The sequence below is a fragment of the Curcuma longa genome, chromosome 3, assembly GCF_044706935.1.
Source record: "Curcuma longa cultivar G26 ecotype Majalengka, Jawa Barat chromosome 3, ITB_CL_G26_1.1, whole genome shotgun sequence".
Classification (NCBI taxonomy): Eukaryota; Viridiplantae; Streptophyta; class Magnoliopsida; order Zingiberales; family Zingiberaceae; genus Curcuma; species Curcuma longa.
This window is the reverse complement of record NC_133863.1, coordinates 20,230,448-20,254,188: the sequence shown is the minus strand read 5'-3', so window position 1 is coordinate 20,254,188 and position 23,741 is coordinate 20,230,448. Positions and strand designations below refer to the sequence as shown.

The following is a 23,741-nucleotide window of genomic DNA, read 5'->3' as shown; positions in this document are numbered from 1 at the left end:
CTTGAATTAATTAAAAACTCTTACTTTCTATTCTTATTTGAAAGAGGAAGAAAGTACGAGTAAGGGAAATCATCGATGAAGGAGGAAAAGAAGATCCTTTATAGGGGTGCCAATTTAGATGAATCGGGTGGGTTCGGATCGGATTGAAGCAAGGGTATTATAAAAAAATCTCAATCCGAATCTGACTCGAACCAACCTGAACACCATAAACTAGAAATTGAACTCGGACCAACCAGAATAACCTGACCAACCAGATCTGATTTTTTACAATGTGATATTATTCTCTTATTCTTTAATAAAATAATTAAATAAAAATTTAAAACATATAATAATAATATTTTAATTTTAACACATAATAATAAATCTCGTCTAAATATGATAATTATATTTTATGGATTTAAATATTTAAATTTAAGAATTTTATTATCTAAACTATTAATTATTCCATGAAAAAAAATTATTTAAAAATTTTAAATCTTTTATAAAATAAATATTACATGATAAAAATTAAAATATTAAGAGTTTCAAGCTCTACCTTTTAATTCAGGTCAACTCAAATCTAATAAAAAATTTTAGATTAGATTTTGGATTGACTTGATCTAACCTGAACTCTAAAATTTTCAATTTTAACTCGATATTTTTTATGTCAACTATGATTGAGTTCATTTTTGACACATCTAATCTAGTCGTTTGAGAGTATCATCGACGAGAGAGGAAAAGAACGTCGAATAAGAGAGAAAGAAGATGCAAGAACACTAATGAGAGAATAAAAATGGTATGAGGTCATCGACAACTATATGGAAATATGTTTTTAAAAAATTAATACAGAAAAAGAAGAATCGATTACATTTTAAAAAATGAGATATGCAATTAAAAAAATTATTAATAAAAATAGAATAATTTAAAGTGAATAATTAATAATTTTTAAAAAAATAATCTAAAATTAAGAGCAAATATTATTTTTTAAAAATATATAATATATATATAGATATAAATTTTTTAATGAATATGTTCGTCAAATACTGTTGAATTCGAATTCAATTTAATAATATTTTTAAATTCGAAATCAAATTCGATCTCGGCTCGTTCACTGTCATAAATTCGAACGAACTTTTAATTCAAATAGCTCGGCTTGCCTTAATTACGCCCTAAATGCGACCTTTCGTCCCGGGTCCCATTTCCACGCCGCGCTACACTTTGCGGCCCCTGTTGGGCATCTCGAAGGGCCGCCGCCTCCGCAGCTTCCGGCGGACGGAATAGGTTATCGATTGCTCTAGTAGTCACGCCAGGGAGCGACAAAGTAGAGAGGAGAACGTGATGGCGTCGTCGGCGTTGGCTGACAGGCCTGTGATGAGCATGATGAAAAAGCGCCTCCGCTCCCTGCGCAAGAAACGCAACCGCATCTTGCAGATGGAGGAGACCCTCGCCCAAGGGAAGCTGCTCAACAAGGAGCAGGATAAGGTCCTCCGCTCCAAGCCCGCAATCGTCACTCTCATCGACGAGTACGAAAAGCTCCTGGCGCGCCTCGCCGCCGCCTTCCAGGAGGAGCTCGACCGCGCCGCTTCCACCACCGCCGCCCCTGCCCCTACCCCTCAAGAAGAAATGCCTACCCCCGCCGATGTCAAGGGGGAGCCGGATCGGGCCGTGATGGACGTTTTGGCCTTGGTCTATTTCGGGTGCCTGTTCGATGTCAAGCCGCAGAGCGAGTTCGCGGCGATGATGCTGACCAGGACGCACGAGCGTGGCTGCTGCTTGACCTACGACTACGTGACGGATGATGCCACCGACCTTTTGGGAGAGCAGGATCTGGATGCGATATCGGCGCTTGGCTCCCTTGTCACCTCCCGGTCGGTCTACTCAGGCGTCTCTCATAAGGACGCTCTCCAGTCCTGCCTTCAGCACGCAAAGCTCTGGCTTGTCAACGCTGACCAGCCTATCCACCCTGGGGCATCTCTCAGCTGTTAGTGTTTTTCGCTATGGGATCGATAGGTTTCTTTTTTCCACTTCCTTTGTTGGTTTTGAATTACATCCTGTGGACGATTCAGATGCTGGATTGAGAGAAAAATTGAACAAGATATTGACTTCAGACTACTTCACCACGACGCCGGAGATGAAGGCCCCTGGTGATGTCGTTGCTGCTGTGGGGAAGTATGGTGCTTCTTGTCAGGTTCAGATTGGTGAGTCAACGACTGTGCCATCATCAATGGTTCAGTCTGAAGATGTGCAAGTTCCCATTGTGCCTCAGGTGAATGTGAAACGACCTTTTTTTTTTGTTCATTCAGCCTATCGGTCAGGTTTTTGTGATTCGTATGCTTAACCAATGGTTCAACTGATACCGCAGGGAGTGAAATTATTAAAGTAGAAAAATTCAATTTTTTCATACACTAGGATTTTGGCATGCACCAATTGCAGACAAAATGGGTCCTAATAGCTATGGATTATTGTTCTATTGCCATAATCATCCTTAAAGCATCAAGAAGTAATGATCTTAGTTGTAAGATGACCATCCATATCTGGTTTATGTTGGAAAAGTAGAGTAACTTAAGTTGAATGAATATATCACCTGCAATACTCCATATGAATCACACTATAGGCAGCAGGTTTAACTCAACCATTAATTCTATGGTTTCATTCGAATGTGGGATAGTTACTATGCTGGAAAAGAGCAAATTCTTCTTGCATTTTTTTGTGGGCCTGCTACATTACATATTCCAGTTATTCATGTTTGGTCCCTGATCCCACTAGTGCACAAAATTTATGGGTTAAGCATTAGTATGTGTGTTAAAATGATTTTGAAAGCCCTTATTCACTTTTGGAAGCTCTCTGATGTGGTTCTAAGCCTAAATCTTGACAACTATGTGATTGAAGAGAGTGGGCATTGTGGAGATCTAGTATACATTTGTAGTACAAAAGAGAACTGGCACAATATTGTTACATCAACTGCAGGCCTATAGCTCCACCAAACTACATTTTCCCCATGAGATACTTTGGTGATTTTGTGATGTGTAGATTTATTGTGGACATTTGAATTTTGACTAAAAAGTCTAGCATTTTGATTTTTTTTTTACTTGTGATGTCTCTGATATCTAAGTTTTGGTTGATATTAGAATTAAAATTCACTACTTTTAGCAATTATTCTATCGTTGGGTATAACATTGGGTTTAGCCATGTCTATTTTCACAATCATGGCCTTGTGCAAGGTATGATGTAGAAAGTGAATGGTTGAAAATGAAATTTTAGAAATTCATTGTGCAAGGAATGACGTAGAAAGTGAATGGTTGAAAATGAAATTTTATAAATTCCTTGTGCAAGGAATGACGTAGTAAGATGAAGTAGCCTAAAAAAATTGAAACTGTCTTCATTTATTTATTTTTGTAATTTTTTATTTGGTTATTTGGATAACCAAACTTTATGTACTTTAGGCATATTGAAACTATTGTTGAGACAAACCGGATCAATAAGGGAATTCATTTTTGAAGATCTTTAGGAAGTGTTCTGATGATGGATGGGTTGAAAGAGGAAGGGTTGAACTTTGATGGAAGGATTGTTTTCTGATTATGCAATTGAGTTTAGATGAGCATATATCTAGGAAGCATCCACAAGGGCGGTGTCAACATCATTGGAGATCTTCATCAGTTTCATTTCTTTCTTCTTCAATCCAGTATAAGGTATGTGGAAAGGTCATAAAATGACTTGTGCATTTTTGTATTGCTTTCCCTCTATTCCTCTCCTCGTTATCCACCCAAGTAACCATCATGAATGCAGAGGAATATAGATGCTAGTAATCGGGACTAGATTAGACAACATAGAAAGTTTAAATAATAGGTGTCTTTTGCAGATTAATCAACTTCTTCAAGCCATCTGTTAATTAATTAAGGGAAGACCCTAACACAAATATATCATTCAGATAATACCATTTCAAATTATATCATGCATTCTGACGGCAATTACATCAGTGCATGTCTAGGAAAATCATAATAGCGTTCCACATCAACAATTGAATGGAGAAAGATGCAAAGGAAGACATTAATGCTTTGGATTAATCATTGGAGATATAAGTTTGGGATACTTAATGTGCATTGTATTCTGTTGACACCCTCACCAGATGAAGTGCCTCATCCGTTAGATGACATGTGGGAATGCATGATCATCTTCCATACATTGATAAAATATGGGAATAAGAGTTGTAAAATTGTCAAAGTTGGTGGAAGTCGGATAAACATATTCTATGTATTTATGGGGGTAGATTCAAGTGTTACATCTTAGGTAACCCCTCTATTTATACACATGTATCATATATAAGTATTGGATTAATTCTATTACATCTAGGACCTTTTACATTTACTTAATCATAAGGAGTACTTACAATCTCCGCTACCACCATCACTAAGATACAACTTGCATTTTGACAACATCCTCACCCGAGTCTCACTTATACAAAACTTCTTAGGTGGATCAAACCCCTTTATGAGTCACAGATAGGTTGTTAGTGTTCATCCAAATAAGCAATTATTGACAAAATTTGGTGCGATGACTTCCCCATGAATGTTGCCTCTAACTTGGTTGTATGACCTCTTACACCATGGAAGGAAAGATACATATGCCTTTAAACATAAGGAGTGTAAAATACCGGAAGCTAGGGGCTTATTCGTAAATAAAGTTAACCTTGATTTATGGGTTAAGGAAAGATTAAGAGGGAGTTTAATTAAAATTTACTCTAAGGTTGATTTGATTTGATTAATCAAATCCTAAATCTTATAATGGTATTAGGGTAATGGGTTATTGGTTATTGGATTGGGTTGTTGGCTTATTGGATTCAAGCCCGTTAACAGAAAATTCGCCCAATAAGAATGCTACAGTCGCGATCCCTCTCTTCTCAAATCGCGATTTGCCCGTCCCTGTTCTTCTCCTCCGACGCCGCACACGAAGACTGGACGTCGGTGTCGGAGCTGGAGTTGAAGCGGAGCTGAACATCCGATGAGCCCTAAAAGCTATCGGGGTGGTTGCGTTCCTTCTCGGTGGCGGCGGTTCGAGCGACGGAAACAGGCTGGGGGCGGCGGTGAATCGGAGAAGAAGGAGACGATCGGTAAGGGTTTGAGTTGAGTTTCTTTGGATTTCTTCGGTGCTCTTTAGATCTAGATTTGCTTTCTTCCCACAGCTCATTGATGTGAACTGATTTGGTTGAAGAATTCCGTGGGTGGCGGCAGCAAGGAGAAGAAGAATCGAAGCTTGATTAGGGCTCTATAGAGTTCAATCTAAGGTAAGTGTTCTGGATTTTTATTTAGGTTTGTTTAGCTAAGGTTTTTAGGTTGGATTTGGAGTGCACTGATGGTGCCGGATACTGTTGATTGGTTTTGGATGGTTGTGATTCTGTAGGATCTGATTTCTGATCAAAAGAAGAGGAGGAATTGAGATAGGACTTTCAAGACCTTTGATCTGAGGTAAGCTGTTGAAACCGATCTGTATAGGATTTGGTTGCTTTGTTTATGGCTTGGAATTGGATAGATCTATGTGGATAACCTGAATCTGTGTGGTTGATTAAATATTTTGGAATTTAAGGTTAATCTACTATTGGATTAAGATTTAGAGGTTCAATCTGTTGATTATTAGAAATTTATGGGAGTTGCTTGTTGTTGAGAACCGATTTAAGCTAGGATTCGATTAGGTTTAGTTGTGGGTGGTTAATGATCAAGACTTGGTTTGATCATTAACGATTAAGGTAGGAGTTGATAATCCATTAATTTGGATTTATCAACTAATATAGGAGAAATGTTGATAAGGGGATTTGTTGGATTATATTATATAGAATTTAATACTATAATTTGATACAGAATCATTGTAGTAAGTGTGGTGTTATTGTTTATTGCAGGACCTTGATTTGACTGGTCCTATTACACTTGGAGTATATTTTCTAGGAGGTTCTATTGTGGATAAACATCTGATTTAGGTGGGTACCCTGTACTTGGTCAATACAAGATTCTTTTTCCAGTGTATGGTTTGTTGTTGCTATGTTGTTTATTCTGTTGATCCCCATGTTGTTTGAGATAGTATCTAGTTGATACTTTTAAAAATCATTGCTTGATACCTGCCGTTGATCTTATGATGATCTAGTGATACTATATTGATACTCATGTTATCTGTATCAATCATTCTGTTGATATTCGGTTGAGTCGTTGCTTGTTACATGTTGTATGATCTCTATCTGATCTATCCATGGTAAGAATAGCTTTAATTATGGTATCATTGATATATGTTGACCTCTGTTGATTCCTGTTGAGCATGCTAATTAATATAGCTATTACATGTTGGGATGATCATCATACATCCATAAATAGTTGTAGATATTGTTGTTGGCTCTTGCCTGACACCGTGTTGTGGTGACATATGGGTAAGAGATTGCATTATAGTTGGGTGCGACTAGGACTGATTACATTGCCCTCCTGCTACACTGCCACTCCCCACTTATTTTTAGTGATTAGTTGTTGGAGTTTGCGCAGTATGTCCTGTTTGACGCCTCAGTTCACTGCCTGAGGGAGTGACTGGGGGTGACGAGTGCAGATAGGGACTTGCATTTGATTGCGTTGGTTGATGCATATTATATGCATTTGTTGGTAGGTTATTACATAGTTTACTTTATTCATATGGTTGTGACTGTTGCACTTGGTTGCTATGATTGTTGCACTGCGTGACATTTCATACATGATTACATGCTATGATTCATATACCTGTTGCATGGTATGATTCTTCCTTTATTGTATCAGTTGATATACCATGTTCTAATACCTTGATACATGATACTCTGTTGATATCCACTACCTGTGATGATTACTTAATTCATCTGTACATGTTTATTTGGTTTGTATATTCTTGCTATTCTTTCTGATTATCTTTACATGCACTATTTTCTGTACCCACTGAATATCTAATGCTCAGTACTCAGACCCTGGATTACTTTATTTTCTCCCCAGGTAATAGATAGGTTTACTTGGAGCTTGGAGATTCAGTCGGCTGATTCTATCTCACATCAAGAGTTTGTCGTTTGTTGGTATGATTTATAGTTGTATTTGGATTGTATTTGTATTGTGACATAGACTATAGTTGTGTTGGTCTAGTACTTATGGTTAATCGTTTGTTTCAGATTTACGATGTTTCCGCTACATAGATTTTGCTTATTATGGACATTGTGCATGTGATGTTAGTTGTTATGGCCGTGTAGGTCTTATATCTTGTCGTTGATGTCTTTGTGTGATGTGTTAAAGGACGTGTAGTCCTTATTCTGGCCGCATGTGCTGTGTATCTTTGTATGTATTTAGGATAGGTCATTATTACAGGGGAGATATTGTCGAAATTTTTCGAATGAACTCCCGGAACGTGACAATTTAGTGGTATCAGAGCGTAGATTCATTTCTCCGGATTTTTTGTTACATTTGAGTCGATTTCTCGGTGTCCGTCGGATTTGCCGTCGGATTTGTCGTTGTGTTGGTAGTCTTCGGAAGTTACCATCACATTTGTAGGTTTATCTAATACCAATTGTTTGGTATCAGAGCATATTAGATTAAACATTTAGTTTTAAGGTTTAGATCTAGTGTTCAAGTTTGTTGTTGTGTCGGGGGTGTCAAATTTGGTTGCATGATCCAAGTTGTGAGATAGACAGACAGCGACATTAATTCTCCAAACAGTTGTAAGTAAATTTCTAGTACATTTATACTGTTTCTAGGAATTTATAGTAGTTGTATATGTACCAGATGATATTATGGCCCCTGGAAGTCGTGGACGTGGTCGACCAGCGAGACGACCCGTTACCCCAGTCGAGCCGGAGGTTTCCGAGTTGGTTATGGATTGTCCGGAGGTACCTTTGAAGTCGTGAATAACGTGTTGTCGCTTTTCGAACTCGTTCGTTACTATCAAAATACTTGCAGCAGAATTAGTAAACAACATAGGAGACTCACGGATTTTTATTTGGTTCCTAACCCCCCAGAGTTAGTACATCCAAGACCTATGTACGAGAGGCGTCCGTCCACTTGTGGTCTCCTTCCCGAACTTTGTTCGGAGGCGGAGAAATCTGTCTTACAGTCCAAGATAATAAAAGTAAATGTAAAAGTAAGACAGTAATAATAAAAGAAAAAACCAAACACTTTGCCGCCGTTCTGGAAGTCCTGAGCGCCTCGTACTCCTCCTGGATCTTCCTCGGTTGCAAGATCTTGGATTAGTTCATGTTCAGAACCACCAACAGAAGGAGAGTAGGCTTTTTAGATTAATCTCTTTGTTCATGCATGTTCACCTTCTTTTATAGCCTGCTCGAGTCGACTTGGGTCCAATCTCCAGTAGACTCCACGTAAGCCCGATCCACTTTCTCCGCGGCTGACTTGGCCTTCTTCGAATTCAAGTCGACTCGAAGCTGACGTGTCATCTCTTGATAAACGTTGACTTCCGTGGCTTATCTAGTGCTCAGGTTGACTTGAGTACCTGCTCAAGTCGACTCCATCCACTCAAGTCGACTCGACTCCCGCAAGTCGACTGGAGTTACTTTGACTCAAGTTTGACTTGAGTTGACCCTGACTTGGTTCAATTGTCTTTGTTTACTTTACCTCTGTTTCTTCCATCTTGCTTCCATCTCCTGGTTCCAGCAAGACAAATATACAAACAAACAAAGAACCTAAATCTTACCTTGTGGGTCTTAATTTCAGATTCCTACCGAAATCCTGGGTTAGTCTGACGCTTACTGTTCCACTCCGGGAACGCACTTTTACCCACTCCACTCGGGAGAATTTGTGCCAACCAAGTCCTCCTAACTTGTTGGTGTAGGGATCTATATGCACAAAAAATCGATTAAACCGCATATAACGTAGCGGAAAACAGGATCCCTCCAGAGATCCATGTGAAAAACCATACTCGTTTTTATCGATTATCTACATGATCGAGTTTACCTTCGATGCGAGCTTTTCGCAATCCCGACAACAACTCTTGCCTGCGACGGTTGGCGGATCAAGCGCGATCAATACGTTCGCGCCTCCACGGTATCCACACGAACACGGGAAGAGGAGAAACCGAAATTGTGGTGCAAGCCACAAGGTGGGTTTCGGCCAAGGAGAGGTGGAGAGGAAGAAGAAGATGATCAAGTGTTCATCTAGCCTTTCAAAAGTCTCTTTATCCCCTTTTATATTCATCCATGGAATATAAAAGGTCATGACTCTTGGTATTCCATGAGTCCAACTCGAGTCTAACTCGAGTCCAACTCGAGTCTAACTCGAGTCCAACTCGAGTCTGTATCCATGAGTCCAACTCGAGTCCAACTCATAAGTCTTGACTCATAAGTCCAACTCGAGTCCAACTCGAGTCCTGATCATCTTGACTTGAGTCCAACTCGAGTTTAATCCAATCATCTCATGATTGGCACTAAGGGCTGATACTAACAGTTGGACTTTCGGCTCTGTCCTCAGCCCCCAGGATTTGTGCTGCAGCTCGGTCCTCTCTAATCAACCCAGACTTCTACTGCGACTCGATCCTTCAATTAGCCCAGACTTCTGCTGCGATTCGGTCCTCCAGACCAGTCCAGACTTCTGCTGCAACTCGATCCTCCAGACCAGTCCAGACTTCACCTGATGCTTTGACTCTACCAAGACTTCCGTTTGATCCTCCAAATCAGGACTTTCCCTTTGCCTAGCCTACAACTAGGACTTTCCATTGCCTAGCTTCACTCACCAGGACTTCTTTTGCCCGATCGTCCAGATCAGGACTTCCACTGCCTAGTCTAACCGACTAGGTCTTCTCACTAGTCATCTGGTCTGACTAGACTTTACTTACTTCATCCAAACATCAAATCTTGTTTAGATCAACGCCTTGGTCAAACTGACCAGACCTAGGTGTATTGTTAAATATTGAAACTCTAGGCAAGATTTTAGTGCTTCTTGCACCAACAGTAACCACTCTGGCTCGCCAGGCAACAGTAGCATAATAGGTGGCTAACCAATCCATGTCCAGAATGATATCAAACTCCATCATATCCAACACCTGAAGGTCCACTGTGAAAGTATGCCCATCGAAATCCAACGGACATCCCCTAATCTCCTGATTTGTAGTCAGCACTTCACCCGAAGGTAAAGAGACTGCTCAGACTACACAATTTAATCATAGGTATTTGTGCAATTTTCCTCAGAAATAGTCGAGATATAAAGGAATGCGAACTACCCGTATCTATCAAAGTATCAGCAAATATATCATAAACTATAATCATACCGCGTATGACCGATCCATCAACCCGCTGTGCCTCCTCTCGTGTGACGGCATACACTCGACCAACCTCCGTGCTGGACGGCTGTGCAGCTGGCTGAGGAATAGATGACCTCCACTCTGTAGGAATCTGACTCTGAGGTACAGAAGTCGGCTGCTGAAACATAATAAGGAGGTACACCGTAAGTCTGTGCTGCTGGTGGTCGCTGCTGCACCGGAGTCGCCTCATAACAGATCTCTGGCTGTGACTCTGATGGTAATACTATATATTCTCTCCCCTGAATCTGATACATACGTCCTGTAGCAGGTAGAGATCTCTGCTGCTGAGGTGCTCTGTATCTCGTTGGTATCCTCTGCTGTCCTGACTGTGTGGATCGTCCTCCAGAAGCAGAAGTATCCGTGCGCTCCAGCTGAGCTCTCCGAGGGCAATCATCAATCATGTGACCAGGTTGTTTACAATAATAGCAAACAGCCTGATCGGATGGACAATCTACCACCCGATGACTATCAGATCCACAACGATAACACTTCCTCTTTGAAATTTCTTTCTTCTGGCTACCACTCGAAGGTCCCGCAGGTCGTTTGCCTTTCTGTCGGCTGGAAGAATCCCGTGTACCAGAACCCTGAGCTGGCCTCTTCTGACCAGAACTCTGTGAACTCTGCCCCTTCAACTTTTCTGCTTCTCTCTCCTGAGTCACCTGCCGCTGTGTCGTCTCAATAACCAGAGCTCGGTCTAGTGCCTCTCTATATGTGGTGACTGTGCAACTAGACATCTTCAGCCGAATGTACGCAGCCAGTCCCTGAATAAACTGGTGCATCCGATCACGGTCCTGAGCTACCATCTGTGGATAGAACTCCGAAAGTTTCGTGAACTCCGTATGGTACTCAGTAACTGAACGATCACCCTGCTTAAGCTTCAGAAATTCCTGACGCTGAGTCATACAAAATGCCTCTGAAAAGTACTCCCTCTCGAAAGCCTCTCTGAAAGATGACCACAATAAACTCTGATCTCCGAGTACTGTCCTCTGAGTCTTCCACCACGTGACAGCCTGATCACGAAGGTGGAATACGGCTAACTCAACCTGCTCCGCCTCAGTGCAAGAGATGTAGGAGAAGGTATCAGTCAGGTTCTCCAGCCACGAACGAGCTAGCCATGGGTCAGATCCCCCATGGAATAAAGTCATCCGATCCTTTACTGACTTAGCCAGTGCTAGAATCTGGCTCCTATCCCCAGTCCTACTAGCTGCCACCGGTACCGGATCTGGCGAAGGTACCTCCGGACAATCCATAACCAGCTCGGAAACCTCCGGCTCGACTGGGGTAACGGGTCGTCTCGCTGGTCGACCACGTCCACGACTTCCAGGGGCCATAATATCACCTGGTACATATACAACTACTATAAATTCCTAGAAACAGTATAAATGTACTAGAAATTTACTTACAACTGCTTGGAGAATTCGTGCCGCTGTCTGTCCATCTCACAACTTGGGTCAAGTAACTAAATTTGACACACCCGACACGACGACAAACTCGAACACTAGACTTAAACCCTAAAACTAAATGTTTAGCCTAATATGCTCTGATACCAAACAATTGGTATCAGATAAACCTACAAATGCGATGATAACTTCCGAAACTACCAACACAACAATAAAATCTGACAATAAATCCGACGGACACCGAAAATCGACTCAAATGCAACAGAAAATCGGAGAAATGAACCTACGCTCTGATACCACTAAATTGTCACGTCCCGGGAGGTCGTCCGAAAAATTTCGGCAGCATCTCCCCTGTAACAATGACCTTTCCTAAATACATACAAAGATACACAACCACATGCGGCCGGAATAAGGACTACACGTCCTTTAACACATCACACAGACACACAACAGACAAGATATAGGCCTACACGGCCACAACAACTAACATCACATGCACAATGTCCAACATAAGCAAAATCTACGTAGCGAAAACATTGTAAATCCGAAACAAACGAATAACCACAAATACAAGACCAACACAACTACAGTCCATGTCACAACACAAATATAATCTAAATACAACTATAAACCATACCAACAAACGACAAACTCTTGATGTGAGATAGAACCAGCCAACTGAATCTCCAAGCTCCAAATAAACCTATCTGCTACCTGGGGAGAAAACAAATTAACCCCAGGGTCTGGGTAGTGAGCATTAGATACTCAGTGGGTACAGAAAATAGTGCATGTAAAGATAATCAGAAAGAATAACAAGGATATACAAACCAGATAAACATGTATAGACGAATTATGTAATCATTACAGGTAGTGGATATCAACAGAGTATCATGTATCAAGGTATTAGAACATGGTATATCAACTGATACAATAAAGGAAGAATTATACTGTGCAACAGTATAGGAATCATAGCATGTAATCATGTATAAAATGTCACGCAGTGCAACAATCATAGCAACCAAGTGCAACAGTCACAACCATATGAATAAAGTAAACTATGTAATCACCTACTAACAAATGCATGTAATATGCATCAACTAATGCAATCAAATGCAAGTCCCTATCTGCACTCGTCACCCCCAGTCACTCCCTCAGGCAGTGAACTGAGGCGCTAAACAGGACATACTGCGTAAACTCCAACAACTGACCACTAAAAATAAGTGGGGAGTGGCAGTGTAGCAGGAGGGCAATGTAGCCAGTCCTGGTCGAACTTAACTATAGTGCAACTTCTTATCCATGTGCCACCACAATACGGTGTCAAGCAAGAGCCAACAACAACATGTAACAAGGGCCAGGCTGTATCCGATTTGCAATTTCCTATCTCTGTGAACCACTCGAAGATACAATATCCGATTTAAGCTAGGGTTTGATTAGGTTTAGTTATGGGTGGTTAATGATCAAGACCTGATTTGATCATTATCAATTAAGGTAGAAGTTAATAATCCATTAATTTGGATTTATCAACTAATATAGGAGAAATGTTGATAAGGGGATTTGTTGAATTATATTATATAGAATTTAATACTATAATTTGATACAGAATCATTATAGTAAGTGTGGTGTTGTTGTTCTATTAAGGCATCTACTAGTACTAGGATATTATTGCTGAAGGAAAATTTAGCCTCTGTTTTTAGCTGTTGATTTTCCTAGCATGCTTTCCTTTAGTTTTGGTGTCAACTCTTCAACACTGTTATTTCCAGACATTTTTGGACTGATAGTTGAGATGCAGATAACAATTCCATATTTTGAGAATTTGCAATGTTTCATTTATTGGAGAGGATAACCAAGAGAAAGATAGCAACAACTAATCAGGTCAAGTTTTGTTGAGGAGAATGTTGCAAATAAAGCCTAAGCGAAAACTCCTTTAGTCAAAATGAAACCAATTTTGGGCCTAAAAATACTATTTTATTTCTGGAGGATCTAAAATATAAATTTTATTTTGTATGTACTTGGATATAATTTTATTGTTTTTGTTATTTTGCTCATGGAATGGGAGTATTTTTTGATAACTAAGTTCACTCCAGGAAAAAATCATGCCTATAATTTTAGCTATAGTAACTACTATTACGATAAAAAACTGTAACACAGTATTAGTGGTTGAAGCTGTGCAAAACAACTGAGAGAATCTCTATTTATCCATGGTTGATCTGGGTTAATAATGTGGTCAGATGGGGAGGTTTATAGTACAACCTGCAAAACTTTAGTCTCTTCATTTAAGCATATTCTCATACTTTAGAAACATAATATGGTTAGCACCTCCATCTAATCTTTTGAAAATTGGACTGGAGATTGAACCAGTAAGATTATTCGGCTATTAGTTTTAACAGTCGAGCCAGTAAACTGAAAACTTATAGCATAGAAATAATTTATACTTTTATGCTTTTATACTGAAAACAATACTGTATATGGTTAGAATGCTTGTTCTGTTAAGAAATCTAATAATATGTTTTTCCATAAAAAAATATCATCCTTTAGTTCCGGATGAGTTCCTAGTTTCTTTCCTTAATCAAAAGAAAAAAAAATTAGACATATATGAGAGACAGAAGAATGGTGGGGTGGGATGGGATGAAAAATAGATTTTCCTTTGAGTTATTTCCTTGAATGAATATATACGTAGACAATGTGGATAATTTTCTATTTTCACCAAATTTTAATTAGTTTTGTCGTGTTGGCAGATGAGTTACAAAGGATGGATCCCCAAAATTATCCCTTTAAATGCTGGTCTTCATCTTTTATTTGTTGAAGGAAACATTTAGAGGATGATCCATCTATTGACTTATGTCTCGTTCTTGTTCTGTTTGTCAGGGGTCAACTTATCCATTCGAGGAAATAGGTCCTTGGATTCAATCTTGTGACAGTTAGTAATGAATTAAGTGAAGTTAAAACTGCATATATAAAGAAGTACAACGCACTAAAGTTCATTTATAACTGTGATAACCTTTAGGCAATTATCAGAATTTCCAAGCAGTATATGGTTGGAGTCTTTTTTTCTGCAGTTATTTGATATTTTTTAAGGTTCTTCGGCTGGAATTTATTGTTCTTTCTCTTAAACTTCAGTGTTGCTAATTTGAGTTAACATGGCTGTTATGGTATTTGCACTTGGAGTAACATATGTAGAGATCTTTCCATCACCTTGAAGATTGATACCAAGCCCTTGAAGGTACGTGATGAGCTATGGTGAGACTGAGAAGGGGAAACAGCAGTTGGCAGAGTTGTCTATGTTACCCCCAAGAGGTTGTCAATCACATAGAGAGGTGGCTGTATATGTAGGAAAGAATCAAAAGATGAAGAATGAGGACTTGGAGAAAGTATAGAAGGTACAAGAGAAGAGGAAGAAATGCGACAAGGGAAGTGAAAGAAAAGTGGTGTTAAGAAAGGAGAAGCGAAGAGGAAGACAGTGAGAAAGAAGTACTGGATCAGTTTGCTATGATACCGAGTGAAGGATTAGAAATTGGGAGAGATGGAAAAGGGAGATGTGAGGATTTGCGAGCAGGACAACCTGGAACGGATCTCCTTTATCATGTTGGTGCCTTTATTGTGACATTATATCGGCCAGACATTGGATAAACAAACAAACAAATCACCCGGACTGCACCAATTACTGTTAAATCCTTAATGATATTCCTTATTCCTAGCTTCATATATTCTCTCTTTATCTTTTAGTACAGGAGGATGAACAGCAAGAATTTCAACTAAATGAAGTTCACCCTGATCATGAAGTTAGCTTCGTTAACGAACAACTAAACATGATAACCATCACAACTCGATGTTTTTCAATCCAAGTTTAAATTGATCTTCAATTGTTTCCGTCTTGTTTCACTTGCAGGATGAGACAAACACTGTAAGCTCTGGAGCAGTTGCTGCCTCCAACCAAGAGCAAGAAAATCAGAAAGTAGATTTAGAAGACCTAAATCTGAGGGAGATGGAGCAGAAAGAACACCGATATAATTCGCGCAGGCCTTACCACAACAACCAAGGTGGCATTCATGGTGGCATAGGTGGTTCTGGTGACTGGAGGGGCTACTGTGGTGGTGGCCGAGGCGGGAATGGTGGCTACCAGATTGGACGGAGTCAGTACCATGACTCTAGCTACTACTCCAGAAACTATTACACCAAAAAGGGGAGAGGAGGTCAATCCGGGGGCACAGCTAATTATACCAATCATGGAAGTCATGTCCCTTCTAATGTTGATTTGGACACTAGAGCCTAGATTTATGCGTTAGCTACTCCACGAGCAGTAGCTATTTCAGCTTAGGAGCTCTCTAGATTCTCAAAGCTCTACACAAGGTTAGGGTTACAGCCAACTCACTCGAGATTGGTAAGCTTTCGTATAATTATACGTTGGAGGCACCTCTTTGGATGACGGATAATGAATCAAACTACTGATAACTTGTTTAGAAAACACTACAAGATAAATTTGTTTAGTTAGACAAGTGGCCTGGTTTAAGCTCACTAGTATTATGATTATTGTAATTGTTTTATTCCGTGCCTTTCTGGTATTTTGATTGATTAGCCAACTGTTTTGTTGGTTGTGCACCTCACTCACTTGTCATGTGTTAATATTGTATGTTGGTTAAGAATTAATGTATTAAATTCTTATATTTAATAAAGAAGAAAATTATCTTAAAATTATAGAGACTTTTTTATGTTATAAATTATAGAAGGTAAAATGTAATAATCTAATAGACTTAATGGTATAATACAAAGTCAAGGTAAATGTTTTATTCTTTTTTAGATAGCATTTTTAAGTTGATTAAAATTAATTTAATTTAATTAAAATTGATCAAGTAGGTAGTTTTGATCAAAGTTATTTGGAATAACTTTGGTATTTTATGTATTTTAAATTTATTCGGTAGACGAATGAAAAGAGAAAATATATAGGTTAGGATTAATTGGGTGAAGATAGGGCATCTGAATTTTAAAAAAAATTCTTTTGATTTTATTTTAAAAATTGCTATCTAAGTTATAACAATGATTTATCAAAAGGCTTATTTAGGTTTGTAAAATTTTCGATTCACCCATTAGACTTTCACAATAACTTGTAGTGCATTTAGTGTGGACATCCCATTCTACCCCTTCTGCCAATGTTAATGTCGATTTCTAATACATCTGAATCATAATTTTAGAAAATATAATTCGAAAGTAATTCCTGTGGTTCAATACACTTGACCTCATCATTCTCTCACCCTCTCTCACTGTTGTGTGATATTGAACACCGTGCTTATCATACCTCTTTCTGCTGTTATAAACGCAAACGCCATCACGAAGGTGCAATTTATCGAGATTGCAAAAGTGTATGCAAAAGCAGGAGATTATCGTAAGGCGTTGAAGAGGTGGTGTCGAAGGAGAACGACATTAAAGAACATTGACATTGAAGGAAAATTTCAAAGCAAGACTGAATATTGTAGAAGAAGACATATAAAGATATAAGGATGTACGTATAGTATTTGTTACTGTTTGTAAAATTTATCTGTAATGTGTATAAATATAGTGTACACATATGGTGTTTATGTTGTCCATCACTGTGTGGGAAAGATTAATGGAACAACACCAGCAATATGGTGCCCTCCATTGTTTATTCTGGGCTCTCTAGACTCCGGAGATGCTCCACTGTCAATGCAAGTTTAAGCTAGAATGTGGGTCTGGTCTTTGGTAGATCAGGCCCACATTAGGCCTGATCTGGGATCTGACTATGCCCTTATTAGTGTTGCTCTCTCGACACCAAATCCATGTTGTTCGTTGTTCAGAACTAAGGTTTTACATATCTACTTTTTTACTCCCTCAACCCTTCCTAGTGGTCTCTAGTTTGCAGAAATCCAAATAGTCTAGATCGATTAGTGGGTTTTGATCAAAATCCACTAATCGATCTAGACAAGTCGATTGGACCCATTTCAGTTCCTATGAGGTTGTGGTTGAAATCCAATGGTGGTGTTGATCAGTGTAAACCATCAATGTAAACCAATCCTAATAATGTATTTGAGGATTATCTAGTTTCATACTCTGTGCCAAATGACACGTGACCATAACTAACTTCACATTACTCAAAACAAAGATTGGATACCATATCTACATTTTGCAGATTCAACCCTTCCTAGAGGTCACAAGTTTGTAGAAATCCAATAGCTTAGGTCCATTAGTGGGTTTCGGTCAAGACCCACTAATCGATCTAGACAGGTATGATTGGACTCATTTTAGGTCCTATGGGTTTTCAAAATTGTGAGAAGTCTAATGGTGGACTCCATTGTTTATTCCGGACTCTCTAGAGGTGCAATGCAAGTTTCAACTAAAACGTGGACCTAGTATCTTAGAGATCAGGTCCACGTTGGGCCTAATCTGGGATCAGACCAGACCCTTGGTAGTGTTGATGTCCCGACACCAAACTCACATTGTTAGTTGCTTAGAACTAAGATTGGACACAATATCTACCATCTACTCCCTCAACCCTTCCTAGAGGTCTCAAGTTTGCATAAATCTAAATAGCCTAGTATGCACACCATATCTATCGTTTCTTGCTTTTTGATTTACAACATCACTTGATTCTAACATTGTAATTTTTCTAACTTAGTTTTTTTTTTCAGGAATGATCATATTGCTGAAGAAATTCTCTCTGATATGTGGAATACGCTTGATGCAAATTCTGCAGTGGGATAGGGAGCTAATGTAGTAGAAGTATCCGGAACTAATATTCCATCTTCTTTTGGATATACTACGTGGGGAACACAAATAGAAATATAAGTAATTTGATTTTTGATCTAAATGAAGAAGCAAGTAACTTACAAGATGATACTTGTACTGCACTTGTAGAATACTTAGAGCCTACCTGGAGTGACGAGGAGGAGCATCCTATTCAGATTGCAGAGCAATTACAATACAATACAGATGTATCAAAATTCTTAATTGAATTTTCCCTAGAGCAGTACAGTGACTTAGAGGAGGAGCTTCCAATAGCTAATGATCCATATGTTATGAATTCGTGATTGCTACAAAGGCCAATTGGAGAGGCAACAGATCAACATGAATTTTTTGTTGGATAGGTTTTCTATCTTGACAAGATTTCAAGAATGCACTTGTGATGCATGCCATGATTAAAACTATTAGATATAACCTAGATGACACCCGAATAAACAAAGTTAAAGTAGTTTGCTTCAAACAACCATGTACATGAAGAGTAGTTGCCCGGGGGATGTTGAGTTCACAGTTATGAAATATGTAAAGGAACACTAATGTTGCAACATTAGGGAAAGTGCTAATCATAAAGCATGATCTTTCTCATTTATAACATCTTTTATTGAAGAACAATTTGTTTCTAACAAACAATACAAACCAAATATGATTATATCAGATATAAAAGCTAGGTTTGGAATGACCATTTCATACAAAAAAGCATACATAGCCTGAGAGAAAGCGATGAAAAAGGTCATTGGAGATTATGATTAGGCATATAGAGATCTTCTACTGTATTTGCGTGAGTTAAAAGTCAGGGATCCTGAAACTTATGCAACACTACACAAGAATAGTGATAATCATTTTCAATGTTATTTTGTAGGATCGGTGCGTGCGCTAAAGGAGGGGGTGAATAACATTCGTTCGTTCATTAGTTCTATCAAAAATACTAACAGCAGAATTAGATAACAAAATAAAGACACACATATTTTACTTGGTTCCTAACCCCCTAGGGTTAATACGTTCAAGACTTATATACGGGAGACTCCCGTCTACTAGTGGTCTCCTTTTTGGAACTCTTTTCGAAGGCAGAGAAATCCGTCTTACAGTCAAATATATAATGAAAAGTAAAGTACAAAACAATAAGACTTAAAAACTAGAAAACTCTCCTTTAGGCAGTTCTGAAAGTCCTGAGCGCAGTCACCTTTTCTAAAGCTTCCCCAGTCTCACGAGCAGGATGTTGTTCACGTTCAGTAGTACCGCAGGATGATAGAGTAGTGGAAATTAGGGTTTTTTCTTATGCTGCACGTTGATGGCCTTATAAAGGCGCTTTTGGGCACCCTGGACTGATCCAATCCAATCCAGTTTTGTTGGTCTTTCTTGAGGTTGATTCTTTCTTATCTGAGTGCCTAGACCATCCAAGGGTGCCTCGATCATTTGGGTGCCCAGAGTGAGTTCAATTAGGTTTGACTTGAGTTGACTCTGGACTTGGTTTGACTGCTTCTATTTTTCTTATGCTTCCTCAGTCTTGTTTCCGGCTCTTGATTCCTACAAGATTAGCATACATACAAAAAAGCAACCTAAGCCTAACTGTAGTCTGTCTGACCTACTAGACTTACCTAAGCCTTATTCTGTAGGTTTAACCTACTAGGTTTACTCTTGCCTAACTTTCAATTAGAACTAGTCGCTCAGTAGGCTTCCCACCTGTCTAATCTCACAGATCAGGACTTCCTGCCTATCTTCACTCACTAGGATTTCCTGCCCAACTTCACTCACTAGGACTTCTTATCTAGCCTCTAACTAGGACTTCTTCTACCTAGCCTCCAACTAGGATATCTCCTACCTAGCCTCCAATTAGGACTTCTCATTGTCTAGCCTCCAACTAGGACTTTTCCTTGCCCTGCCCAATGACTAGGACTTCTTGCTAGTTATCTAGTCAACTTTAACCTGACTAGAGTTCACTCACATCTAAACATTAGGTCTTGTTTGGATCAAACCTTGGTCAAACTGATCAGACCTAGGTATATTATCAAACATTGAAACCCTAGAGGTAGACTAATGCTCCTTGCACCAATAATCTCTCCCTTTTTTATGTTTGATAATTTCTTAAGTTAAATGAGGTTAGAGTTTTTCAATTTGGGATAATTTTATATTATTTAACTTAAGCTTCCTTCTCTCCATTTTCATACATCAAAAAGTGTTGTACCAATCATTTAAGGTATTTTGACTTAGCCTAGATATTTCTTGAAAGACCATAGTAAATTTTAAAATAATTTTATAAAATAATTTTTAACATAATTTTTAAAAAGTATTAAAGGATTTTCAAATGAGTTTTTCAAAGGATTTTCAAAAGAGTTGTGAAAGTGTTTTTCAGATATAAAGTAGATGTTTGAAAAACTATTTATTATCCTGCCAATAAAGATCTTCCCTTTTACCTGACACGTCCTTAAAACTCTTTATTAATCACAAAGCAATCTCCCTATATGTCTTAAGATTTAACTCTAAATTAAAATAATAATTTTAAAACAATTTTAAATATTTTTAAAATAGATTTTCAAGGATTTTTTTAAAAAGTTTTTTAAAAATTTATAAAAAGTAATTTTTAAAATAAATTGCTCTTTTGATTGGGACATCCCCTTAATCTAACACTTCGTTAGGGCTCTTTGCTATATCTCAGAGGTTGATCTAAGTCAAAAGAATAATTAACTTATAATTTTTCAAAAGGTTTTTTAAAATATGAATTTTAATTTGGACTTCCACCTTAATTTAAGTAATGTTTCAAAAGAATTTTTGAAATTGAATTTTAAGAGGTCTTTTAAAAGTAAGATATTTCGAGAAGGACATTTCTCTTAACTAGACACTCACTTAAGACATCCTTGTTGACCATAAGGAATTTCTGCCTATATGTCTTAGGATTCTAGACATAGTGTTAACCTAAAGATTTTGTGTTTAAGTATTGGTTAATCAAATTTTCAAATGTATAGAGTTTTGAAAACATTATAATATAAGTACACTCAGCAATGATGAATTTCAAGTAAATATTAAATTTTTTAAAATAGTTTTAGAAAAATAATTTTAATAGTTTTTTGAAAGTATTTTCAAAACTTTATAATTTAATGGTCCGTATCATCTCATCCACTCTAGTGTCGTAGTACTTGATATATAAGAGTTGCTTTATCAGTTTTATAAGATAATTTATTAATTTTATCTTTATTGATTTAAATTAAGTTCTAATGAATGATTGATCTTATGTTAGATTCAGGTTTAACTGTCAATCAATTAAGTGTACATTTCAAAAATTGACTTCCATGTCGTGGCAAAGTAAGGGCCTTCTTGGTTATTGAAACTGTTAGATCTGATGAAATTCATATATATCTCCACAATGGTACGATATTGTCCACTTTTGGGCTCACACCCTCATGGTTTTATTTTTTATTTTTATCCAAAAGGCCTCGTATCAATGGATCTTTTTCATGTATTTTCAATATGAGACTTTGATTGTATTCTAACAATTTACCCCTCAAACAAAGGACCACTATTGGTATGAATATGTGGATTGGTTTGTTGTTGTGGTTAATATTTTTACCTACATGTGTTGGATATGTAGTTTATAGCCATGTGGGCCTTATTCATGTAGATTTAGAATTTGTTATATACTCTATAGTATGTGGATTGTGCCTGTGTGGGCCTTGTGTTAAATGTATTCAAGAAAGTTGAATTGTTACAAGGGAGATGCTGTCGATATTTTTCGGACATCCGTCTCTCGAGACGTGACAGAAACAACGTGTTACGTCCTGGGAGACGGCCGTCCGAAAAATTGTGGTAGCATTTTCCTTGTAACAATTCAACTTTTCCTAATACATGATAATGTAGAAGGCCCACACGGCCAATACTAATACAATATATGAATAAACTACTAACTACAACACTTAAGGCTGACACGACCACAACCACACATCCATCACAACACATATACTATTACATAACTATGAAAATCGTAAAATACTATGATAATGCTCACGACTAGAAACAATAAAAATTCCACAATCTATAATAAAAATACTGCAACGGAAATCTACTAAAGTTCAAGTCCACACCAAGTTGAACATAAGTTCAACCCACCAACCAACACAATCCAAGACACTACGAAATAAAATAACAAATAGTCCACCATGAATAAAATGAATATAATCTAGAAAAGAACAAAGGCACACCGCGACTTCTCCTGCTGTGAGATAGGACAGTCTGGCAGATCTCCGAGCCTCAAATGACATCCTTACCTATTACTTGGGGAGAAAGCAAAGAGACCCCCCAGGGTCTGGGTAGTGAGTATACAATACTCAGTGGGTATAAACAAGAAAGTGCACCACAGATCAATATATAAGAGAACAGCAGGATAGCATACAAGATCAATAAACTTCGTATAACAGTAAGTATCAAGCAATACGATCACAGTCATATATCAGCAAGTGTAAAGTTATGTAACAACATGTGCAATAATCACGAATGCAGAAGACAACGACCAACAATGCATGCACATGTGAAATGCATGGTCACTGTCTACACTCGCCACCCCAGACACTCACCCAGTGCAGTGTACTGGGGTGCACGATAGGAAAACCACACTCGCTCCAACAACAAATTGCTACTAAACTAGTGGGAAGTGGGCGGGGTCAAGAGGGCTATATAGCTAGTCTTGGTTGTGTTGGTGTAGTTTGCACTAACGATCAAACTCAAGTTTTGATGAATGACAAATAAGTTAAAGTTAGGTTTATTGTGGGTTTAATCTTTTTACCAAGTGTGCAGGGTCGAAAGACTTAGAACTAGACACCAGGCTGAAGTCTAGGGTGGTTGAGCCCTGGCAAGAAGTCCAGTTGGGTCCGCAGAGCCTGACAACTGGTCGAAGACCAAGTTGGTTGAGACTTGGCAGAAAGACCAAGTTGGTTGAGACTTGGCAAGAAGACCAGGGTGGTTGAGTCCTGGCGGGAAGACCTGGTGGGTTAGAAGTCAAGTAGAGCTGCACGAGGTAAGTGAGGTAAGTCACTGGAGGAGCGATCCGGTGAGGACGAGTCCTATTTTAGGACTTTAGGTGCGGTCCAATTTAGACCCACTTGGGTGATCTAAGTTGAGGCCTGATTAGATCCTGATCTGGATTGACATGATCTAATTAATTTTAAATATTCTATATTTTAGTATATGTTATTTTATAGAGTTTATTTGATATATGGACTAAATTAATTTTACAAATAAACTTTATAAAATTAATCTTCATTATTATTCATTTTATAAATCTGAAATTAAGGAGGATAAAATTAAGGAGCATGAATATTCATTTTATTTATTATTATC

General features: G+C 38.3%; 2 protein-coding genes across 2 annotated transcripts; one reads left to right on the top strand and one right to left on the bottom strand.

Annotated features, from left to right (window-relative positions):
* The first annotated feature begins 1,195 nt into the window (after positions 1-1,195).
* Positions 1,196-16,279, top strand: LOC141824280 (uncharacterized). Its single transcript, XM_074711538.1, has 3 exons — positions 1,196-1,960; positions 2,046-2,245; positions 15,556-16,279. The coding sequence occupies exons 1-3, from the start codon at positions 1,318-1,320 to the stop codon at positions 15,937-15,939; spliced, it is 1,227 nt and encodes a 408-aa protein (XP_074567639.1). The 5' UTR covers positions 1,196-1,317; the 3' UTR covers positions 15,940-16,279.
* On the bottom strand, positions 10,254-11,600 carry LOC141822909 (uncharacterized). Its single transcript, XM_074710208.1, has one exon. The coding sequence runs from the start codon at positions 11,598-11,600 to the stop codon at positions 10,254-10,256; it is 1,347 nt and encodes a 448-aa protein (XP_074566309.1).
* Positions 16,280-23,741: the final 7,462 nt, after the last annotated feature.